Below are 10,838 nucleotides of genomic sequence, written 5' to 3' on the forward strand. Positions count from 1 at the left end.
TTATAGTTATAGATGATTCATGTCATGCATTCATGATTATGTAGTGATTTCGACTGGTTTTGACTCCACTAAAGGTTTAATGCCTGTAAGGTTACAGGATCAGGCCTTGGTAGCCTAACCCAGACTAACCTGGTATTGTAGAAAAACTGGGACTTATATTAAGGGGCCAGAAATGATGGGCCTGTGTTCTTTTTATGCCCAGATTCATTGCTGGACTCATCACTGACAGCATCAAGTGGGGAGGAATTTAAAAAGCTCTGACTTGGGCTTTCTATCGGTTCTAAATCTTTTTGATCTAAGTGCTGCTTTTGACACCGTAGACCACTCCATCTTTTATTAAGTCGGCTCAAATACTTAGTGGGACTGTCTGGCCTTGTCTTATCCTGGTTTCAATCTTACCTATCTGATAGGTATCAATTTGTCTCTATTGGGGAGGAAAAATCAGCATTGACCGAAGTTGATTGCAGTGTTCCAGAAGGTTCTATTCTGGGTCCTTTGCTATTTTCATTAAATATGTTACCATTGTTTGATATGGTTAGGTAACATGGTGTCTTCCACTGTTATGCGGATGACACCCAGCTGTATTTTTCTTTAAAACCTGGTGATACTTCTGTCGGGGTATTATTTGCTGCTTACCTTGCTGATATCAAGTGCTGGATGTCTCAAAACTTCCTAATGTTGAATTCAGATAAAACAAAGGTTATGTTTGTAGGCTACCATAACCAACCAAAAAATGTAAAATTGCATGAGTTTGACCCTAGCAGTCTTTTATCAAATCCTAAAACTGAAATAAAAAATGTGGGGTTATCTTTGATCCTGATTTATCATTTGAGTCTCATATTAGGGAAGTTACTAAAGTATCCTTCTATCACTTGAGAAACATAGCCAAACTGAGACCTATTATCTCTTTATCTGACGCCGAGAGACTAACACATGCCTTTGTTTCTTCAATAATTGATTACTGTAATGTACTCCTCTCTGGCATCCCAAAACGTGTGGTGTCCCGCCTATAGCTTCTTCAGAATACCGCTGCTAGAATTTTGACTAAAACCAAAAAAAATCACAATATCACTGGCTCCCTGTTCAATATAGAATTGATTTTAAAATCTTATTATTGACCTATAAAGCCTTGAATGGAGCAGCACCTAGCTATTTGCAGGAGCTACTGACAGCGTATCTCCCAAATCACACTCTTAGATCACAGGAAGTGGGGCTGCTCATTGTTCCCAGGGTCAATAAAATCAATACAGGAGGTAGGGCTTTTTCTTTTGGAGCCCCTAAACTATAGAATGCTCTACCTCCATGTGTTAGGGAAGCTGGGTCTGTGGGTATTTAAGTCTAAACTTAAAACACATTTTTATAAAATGCATTTTTATCTTAGTGGTTTTAATGCAAAATAATTGCTAGCTTTTAATGATTATTTTTTTATTATTATTATTTGTATATTTTGTATTTTATTGTATTTTTATGTATTTATGTACAGTGCCTTGTGATACTTCGGTATGAAAGGCGCTATATAAATGAAATAAATAAATAAATAAATAAATAAATAGAAAGACTTGATTATCTAGTAAACCTGTAGAATATAGATGAGGTTGAGTAATACCTTTGAGACCACACTTAGAATTCTGTGTTCAGCTGTGTAGTAATCCCAGGGCTTAAGGGTATAAGGTCAGGTTTAAGGAACTGAACCAATTCAGCATAGAAAATAGAAGGGCTAGACTTGATTGAAGTTGAGAAATTCTCAGGTCCCTGTTGTTCTTGCTGATTCACTGAGGTCCTTTATTGGCAGCCATCTGGATACAGTTCTGGGAACAATTAGCTTTAACTGTACTAGGAACTGGATGAACATCCTTCTGAACTTTGCTTATGTTATAGTGCTATTATGTTCTTACACTCGAAGACGTTTTTCCTTTTCAAAGAATGACAACAGATTGCTTTTGTAAGACGACTAGCTTATTAAAATCAATGATTATCTTTTCAGGGTTACCAAGATATTTAGAAAGCAGGTGATATGCATAGGGTTAAACAGACTACAAAGTCTCACCCACAAGCCCAGCAGGGATGAAGAACTATGCTGAGCCACTGTAAAGGTGTGCCTCACCTGTGCACTTAAAGAGAGACACCTCCTCATATCCCAGGTTGAAACATTTGACACTGTTTGTTATTTGAATTTATTCATATGTTAGCCTTTCGGCGAGATTCGGGAGGGGGCGTGCCGGGACCCTTAATTGCTGCCTATCATTACCAATCTCCTATTTAAACCCTAATTACACACACCTTCCCTGTCTAGTGTTTTTTGTTTTTAGCAAACGCTCAGACCCCGTCATTCATGCTTCAGCATAACATTTTTGCTAATATCTAAATTCTTGCTCTTTTCTCTGCAGGTCGCTTCTTTGCACAGCGCTGCCAAGATATTATCAACTATTTTCCTACCTACTCAGGTGATGCTTATCATTCAGTTTCTCTATTTTGCTGCAGGAGCTCCAACATTAGTCTTTCCTGCCATGTCCAGTATGTATCCAGCCCAGCAACAGTGCCGTTCAAAGCGTAGCTCCATCAACTTTATCCGCGTCTCCATTAAACAGACTGGACCTCCGTTAAAACTTTTAAAGCTCTGTTGACAAGACATTGACATCCCCGTTGTCAGCGATTGCCTGGTCTTCGATCGATTTATATCTACCACAAAGCTTTGTCCAGTGTTCTGCAGCAGTACGGCTGTATTAGAAAGGAACGGGTTGTTAAAAACAGACTGCCTGCTGAATTCGTCTTCACTCCTCGTCTGCAACCTGGCGCCCCTCCCCCGCTCAGCACCGCTCCCACAGAGCCAGCACAATTTACCGTTCCATCAGAAGATTCTGTCATGGACCTCCATCAGGTATGTCCAACGTTTTAAAGACCTATCCAGCCCGTTACAAACTATTTCGACAAGCAGCAGCTTGTGATTGCGACGGATCATGCTCCAACAACACTGCCGTACTGCAACTCTCTTCCACCGGCGCCTCACACACTATGGTTACCACGGCAACGCCTCATCGAGTGACTTCTGGGAGGGGTAAGTTGTCATGGTGACCAGGAAGCTTCATCAGGCACTGCGATCCTGAGCCTCAGTACTGCAATCTTCTGGCTTCTTGCTGCTGCGCTTTCGCAACCGGCGAGAGCAAGTCCAACTCACCGAATTGGGACATCTAAATACTGCTGGCTCGACTTGTAGACCTACGTTAACTCCTTTTATAACTGTTCCAAAATGCTGTTCTAATGTATTTATTATTCAAATCTAAAAAGAATACGCAAACAAGGATTTTAATCACAATACCCAAATATATTCTACCCTGCTTCACTAAAGCCAATGGTTTTAATTCCAATTGCAACCTCTAGACAGCAGTATAACACCACAAGTTATACATATTCGAAGCTGGCGACTCTCTACAGCAGGCCACTGCACACTCTGACCGCACTCCATCGCTTACTTCCTCAGATCACTGCACCGTTCTGCAGATCCTGTCCTCTACTTCTAATTGCTTCCCACTACAGCAGATCTTGGCTCCCTTTTCAGATTGGCTCATCATTGTAGATAGGAGCAGCAACCTCAGCAGCCTGCGCTATCATCAATGTCCACCTAATCAAGAGTATGGGGCGCTGTACTTCATCAGCAGTGGATACATACATTCACCATCTCACACCGACATTGCCATGGCCCATCAGAAAATCGTTGGCATGCCCGGAGTAGGGGCCACCTGACTGTCGGGGCTACCAGAGGTTTTTCTCTCCACTGAGCGGCAGGTGAACACATAAATCATTACACACAACCCTTCTAACCCCTCTCTGTTCGTCTTGTATGTCTTTTTCATCCTCAAATTTATGTTATGCATTGGCACGTGCTCTGTTGTATCTCACGGTGAGGTTCTGCGGGGAGCCTGGGGTCCATACTTTGGGGGGGGGGGGGGGGGGAATGTGAGCCTCACTTCCCCGACCTTAGGCAAGCTGCGCTTCCTCAACCTTATTTAAGGGAGGTTCTCACCACGTGAGTCAAAGGGGACCCCCGGCCACACTATCCTTTCGCAGCTCATGCGCTTTTCTTATCGCAGTGAACCCACCTATTCTTGTTCTTTACAGGTTCCCTGTGGGACGCTCCTCTGCTCCCAGCTTCAGAGGCCGCAGTCTCACCTCATCCGAGGGCAGCACCGCATCGGTCAGGGAACCCCTTTTACTGTTACTTCAGGTCTCCGCGAGACGGCTCTGTCGCAGCAGAGTTTTTCTCATGTTTTCAGATCCCCGGGGCCGCAGCCTTCAAGACCAAGCCCTCTCCTCCGCAGAGGATGACTCTCTGGTGGGGGATCTCTTTTCTATCCAGACCGCAGTCTGTTCAGAAGTTCAGGCTGCAATCCACTTCTCTAAAGTCGGGTTCCTTCACCCGTTACTGTCGCACTAACACCTCCTTTCTGCCTTCTATGTACTACACTAGTCCCGGCAGCCGCCTTGTGAATTTCCAATTAAAATGAAACCTGTGGATTTGTAGCAGAGAACACAAGAGAACTGATTTTGTCGAATGAAACGGTGGATTAGTTAGACACCTGTGAGTGAGACACCGAATCTACAATAGTCAATTGCATGTTTCCCTGAAACGCAATCACTTTGTAAGTATTTGAAACACAACCAGCTTTTTCAGTGCATTTGTGTGACTTGGAACCATCAACACTTTTATTGTAATTTTTGAATTTTATTTAAAGGATAATGGCATTGCTGTGCCGTTATAAGGTAATAATGGAACTCCCATTGTTGTGGCGGAACAGACAACAGCAATGTCATTATCACTTCTATATAGAATGTTTTAGTTATTTATTGATTTACCTGTCTTTGTTTATCTTTAATAATCACTGTAGCGCCTATGTGAACTGGTTCAACATTAATCAGTGGCTTTAGAATATGTGTCATTAATTAGTGTCATCTCAGCCCTGCTTTCCATTATTGAATAACAGACAGAGCCGTGTCTGCTTGTTGTATCATTAATAATATGTATCTATAGATATTAGAAATATGAAAAGTAATTGTTCTTCAGCGATTTGGCAATTGCATTTTGAATGAACGTCAGTTGAATTAGAAATGTTTTAGTGGTATAAATAGCTAAAAGTGGTCACATACAGTCTTGCCAATTTTCTGCTATTTCCAAAGAAAGCTGAATGACGTGTATCCTAGAAAACACTTTTTGTATAAAATTATGTTGAAATAAATTATAAAATGTAAAACAAATGAAAGCCTGAAATTCAGGTCTCTAAACAAGACTCTTGCAAGTTAATTCCATATGCAATTCTGTTTATTATACATTGTTATTGCAGTGTCACTCGGCTTCCATTTACAAAGCAAGGTCTAGCTTTAATAAAATAATCATTTACAGAATAAACATCTGTTGATACCACACAAACAACTTTGTGTAGAAAAATAATCTGGGCACCCATTTGATTCTGCTCAAGAACGTTTTAGTGATACTGTTACACTGAATAACTGCATTTAAATATGCCAGCATGTTATGACAAGTGGTACAGAAGATAAAGAACCATTTCCATTTGTTTTTATCTGATACATTTTATTTAAGCTGAAGGCCACATGTGTTAATTAAGTTTCCCTGGCAAGTATCGCACAACCCCACTTGAGAAGTAGTGATCTTAATTATAACTGATTATAACACATTAGGATACCACCTGGTTATAAATACCCATGAATATTAGGCATTTCATTTAATAAAAAACAAGTAAACATAACACAAAACCTGTCTAGTGAATAATTTTAATATATGTAAATCTACCAAGAAACTATCTAACCTAATCTACCACTATAATGTATATACTACGCTCCCATACTATAAACATGCTGTGCTACCGTATGCAATATTTTAATAAACACTTTATTCAAGCTGTCTGATAAATAGTTTGGGTTAAAAAAATAACTTTATCAGGTTTGGTTTTCATGGATATATACTGTAAATTGTTTGGTAATTCGAGTGTGTGTGTATATATATATATATATATATATATATATATATATATATATATATTAGATAGATAGATAGATTGAAAAATATATATGTCATCATTATGTATAAAATAAATTAGACCTTTTAGTTTTTTCCTTGTTAAATTAATTCTCTATTTGCTATTTATTTCAAACAACTGACGTAAAAACGATATCATGTCTGCTTTTTACTCCCTTTTCAAGAGGATTCAAATATTGCCAGAGAAACCGAACCTTGAAGTGGTCTTAAATAATAAACAAATAAACCAATCCATCAATAAATATGAAACAAACATATTTTTCAGTACATCACTTTCTCTTACTCCAGATCTGTTGATCCCCCCTCTAAAGCAAGCCTCCTCCCAGGGTGTTGCCTTTTCTCTTCAGCCCTGCTCTTGTTCACATTATCTAGCAACTCTAACAACAAACTAGCCTTGCTGCAAGTAGCAGGGTCTTGGATATCACAGGGAGGTGGGTTGCTGTACTCGGAATCTGAATCCAGATATCGCTTGCCAGGGTGCTGCCGCTTCTCCAAGTCTTGAAGCTCCCCAAGGTCCAGCTCCTCGTCCAAGCTTCTCCTCCCCGGGTGCTGACGTTTGTTAAGCATCGCGTACCGTTTGCCAGGGTGCTGCCTTTTGGATAGCTCACTCAGGTAAGCCACCTGGGTGCTGGGGATATCTGCGTACTGGTCCCACAAGGACCTTCTGCCCGGATGCTGCCTCTTCTGCACCTCCGTATACGATTCAGCCTCATCCTCCCTTTTCCCTGGATGCTGTCTCTTTAGCACGTCTATGTAGTCCTCTTCCTCCTCCCTTTTTCCAGGGTGCTGTCTTTTCTGGACGTCCAGGTAAAGCGTGTCTTCATCTTCATCTCGTTTTCCAGGATGCTGTCTTTTCTCTAGATCATCTTGGAACCTCTTCCCAGGATGTTGTCTCTTAGAAAGCCATTCCTGCTGAGGAGAGACTTGTCCTATAACAAAAACAGACAATAAATAATAACAAGGGGGTTTGTTTTACAGGTAATGAATTAATGGAACATATGCATTTTAATTTAGAGCAAAACATGTATAACATTTTTCTGTGGTTACTTTGAGATTTCCTGGTATGATTTGTTAACTGAAGACAGATAAGAGGATAATTTCATACCACTTAATTTACACTGATGAAACATAACCTGGTTAACCATACTGATGGCATATCAAATGCTTAGACGACACATATGGTTTCATTCTTGTAGAACTTAAGGATAAAACAAAATAGATATCGACAAGGAATTGCATTAGTTCCATAAACCGCTACCAAATAAGACAATTTTGCTACCTACTTTCCAAGTAGCAAATCCTCACTACTGCCTTAAAAAGTTATTAATAAAGTATTGATTTCCAAACTTAGATATGGAATTGTGTCCATTTCTTACAGAAATCTAATTTACAAAACCCCCAATTTATGACCAGCAATGTGCATTAATAGATACACTCTGTACTTGTGTGCTCATTAGAGTTTTATTCACAGCTCTTCAGCATAGTTTGGTTGATCAGAGCTGGAAGCTTTAAGGAAAAGAAAACAGTCTATTTAACTGGACATCTGTCTACATTCAGACAATAATGCAATTGTTCTTTTTGTATGCAGTATACCACTTTGATTTCCAGTAGCAAGCCAGTTGACTAAATCATTATTAAAGTTTCCAACTCTTGCTGGTCACCAGCAACATTTTCAGCTGGATAGTTTACAGGATTTACGAAAAATATGTCAAGCACTTTTTCATTACCGAGATTAATGGTAATAAAACAATACACACCATGTTTCTAAAATTGCAACACTCACAGTACATTATAAGATACAAACATATAACCTCCCGAAGAATAAGTAGCCTAACTAAAATTCCCAAATCGTGTTTGTAAAACAAACAAATGAATAAATCAATAAAAAAAGATGCATCTTATTTGTGCATCACTTCAACTAATATGGATGGTACGTTACATTTAAAAGGAGACTATTCAACAAGGCGAAATCTGTTTCGCTTTCAAAAAGCCAACCAAATTCCTTTTGTGTATGGGTGTGTGTGTGTGTGTTTTCAGTTTATTGACAAAATGGTAATACATACCGTTAACAGTGTCTTCCACTTCCAGCTTTTTTAGGATGGATCTGATGATGAGGTTTTCGGCTCGGTGTAGAATTTCATCTAAAGGTACTCGTTCTTCGGTTTCCCCTTCATTTGAAACACGCTGCCCCAAGTTCACGGTAAGATTGCAAACAGTAAGAGATGCTAACAGTATCAAGCAGGCAGCCCTCATAGTGTTACTGCACGCCCTGGAAAGTTAAACATGCAATTCACCAAATTAAAACCAAAACCCTCATTACCAAGTATTACTGTGTGTGCTAATTATAATAGAATGCTCGTCTTGTGTTTAAAACACGCAAAACAAGAACAAACAACGAGGTCAAATTATTGTAGTTTAATAAACCTTAATGATTTGCCACACATAAAAAGCATAGTACTAATTCAAACTATCGGTATAAACATTTACAAAGTTGTATCGATAATTCAAATAGCTACATATTGGGGAAAAAAGCATATTTAACATTATGACAATACCGTACAAAAATTTAAAGTAAAGTAGACTTAAAATATTGTTTGCAGTCTAGTATTATCAATGAGTTTTCAAAAGACGGAGACCTTAAAATAAAGAAACATGACGGTGGTCATATTGTGTAAGTATAAAAGTAGACACCTACCCTTTGGAGTATTGCAAGTTCCTGAAAATGTGCTTCCTCGTCTTTTTCTACTTCACTATACTAAAACATCTGACCATTATCATTGAAAAAAAAGTTTTAGAGAGCCTTCTATTGTACAGCACGTTCACAGAGCCCGCAGTTTTCTGAAGTTCTGTTCTGACATCTCGCGGCTCTCCATTTATAGTGGCTGCGCACTCCCCACTATTCTAAATTGGGTGGCAGTTCCATCCATTGATGTCACAGATTCCGGATTCAAATAGTATCTGAAAGCAGGAGTTTTGCTCAACTGTAGAGGTCGCTGGTTAGTATTTCTTAGATTAGTGTCTGATACTGCAATGAAAAAAACAAACAAAAAAAAAAAAAACTACTTGCGCAATATCCTCATTGAAATAAAACATCCTTTACATTGAGACAAATGTAAAAAGACTTTTAGCCACCACGACGAGTGAATTAAAAAGGTTATAAATAACTGTGTTAAATAAAATAAAACATAAAGTATCAATATGATGTGCTTGCTTGCTCGCATGTTTTGCCTTTCTTTTTAGTTTGGTGGCATATTCTGAACACCTGTACCTTGTTGAAGAATTATAAGAATGATAGAATTATAAGAGTTGTATATTTCAAAAATTTAAAATACACGAACTTAAAGTGTGTTTTATATCTTAACTCTTGTTTTGTGGACACAGCTATAAACACGTTTGTCAAAGTAGGTTGTCTCCTGTAGACCCGTGCATACTGTATCTTAAATCAGCTAGTACATCCATGAATCAATCACCAACCAAGATCTCTACTGTGTAATACATTACCCAAAAAACACTTCTCACGTTTATAAACTTTTAAATTAAAAGCGTTGTGCACCGCGTTTTACATAAACTTTATATATTTTTACACCGACATTTAAAATATGTAATAAATAAGCTATCCCCAACTATATGGAACGATATTAATGTCTATTTAGAAATTCACATTTTATCAACGGGTAAAATTTCGCTGGCTGCAATGTTTCCCAAAATAGTTCATTTATAACATAATTCTTACAGTAACGTCAGAATGCAATGTATATATTCGAATTATTTGTGTAAGAATTTCAGCGATTAAGCAATCCTAATATTTAATATGTGAAATGTTATGGTAAGACCACTAGGCCGCTTCAGGAGAAGGATAATGAAATCTCAAATGATTACCGTGACTACAAGTGTGTGTGTGCGTGTGTAAACTGTAGGGAATACAGGTCGCTGTCCAACGTGCTGAAGTTATGCCGTCTGGCGTGTGTAACTTGCCTGTGCATAAGTATGTAAAATACTTTTTTTTCAGAGTGATTAGAAAAAGCAGTTTTTTAAAATTATTTTTTTATTACCGTAACATTACAAATTCTATCTCAAAAAGTACTGTTAATAGCAGTTTGGTGTCTGAAGACGAGAACTGTATCTTTTTTTCTTGGTCTTTTAGAGAGAGGGAAATGGGTTGTATATGAAGATTTTTTCTGTCGCGCTAAAAAAAAAAAAAAAATCATAATTGTAGTAACATCTGCAATGTTTTTTTTCCAGTCAATTTATTTGTGAAAGAGTTCGCTGCATTTTGCTTTCAGACACAATTCTTAAAATGAAACACACAGCATAAACTCTCGCTATAGAGCTGCAGGGAGTAGTGGTGAAATACCACCGTCTTATGCTGCTCTACAAACCAACGGACCTTTACCGACTATTAATAATCTACTTAGCATACAATCAAATATTGTTTAAATTAAATAACAACTTATTTTAGATTTGACTATAATTGTAAACAGATTTTATTTTTGGGGGTCTAACTAATTTACCATAACGATATAAAATATATATATTACCTCAGGGGGTACGCTAATTATATATTTGAAGGAGAGCAGATTAACCTCCCATTGGGTTTGAACAACTAACACAAATCTATTTAAACCCATTCATACTATTTATTAGTCATGACTGTTGCTGATTCATACTGTATTTAAATAAATCATTATTGTTCTCGTCTACGCACTATTATTTGAACTCTGTAAGATTAAAGAGATTTGCATTCATCCAAGATAACTAAAAATGCACATTTAAAAAAGAAAATGAATGA

The 10,838-nt window shown here is 38.0% G+C and overlaps 1 protein-coding gene across 1 annotated transcript; it reads right to left on the reverse strand.

Moving 5' to 3' along the window:
• Nucleotides 1-5,296: 5,296 nt before the first annotated feature.
• On the reverse strand, nucleotides 5,297-8,912 carry LOC117412634 (pro-thyrotropin-releasing hormone-A-like). Its single transcript, XM_034021155.3, has 3 exons — nucleotides 8,745-8,912; nucleotides 8,113-8,318; nucleotides 5,297-6,978 (listed from the first exon to the last, which is right to left on the reverse strand). Exons 2-3 carry the CDS (start codon nucleotides 8,300-8,302, stop codon nucleotides 6,329-6,331), a joined length of 840 nt encoding a protein of 279 aa, XP_033877046.2. The 5' UTR covers nucleotides 8,303-8,318; nucleotides 8,745-8,912; the 3' UTR covers nucleotides 5,297-6,328.
• Nucleotides 8,913-10,838: the final 1,926 nt, after the last annotated feature.

The sequence above is a fragment of the Acipenser ruthenus genome, chromosome 16 (genome assembly GCF_902713425.1).
Source record: "Acipenser ruthenus chromosome 16, fAciRut3.2 maternal haplotype, whole genome shotgun sequence".
NCBI lineage: Eukaryota > Metazoa > Chordata > Actinopteri > Acipenseriformes > Acipenseridae > Acipenser > Acipenser ruthenus.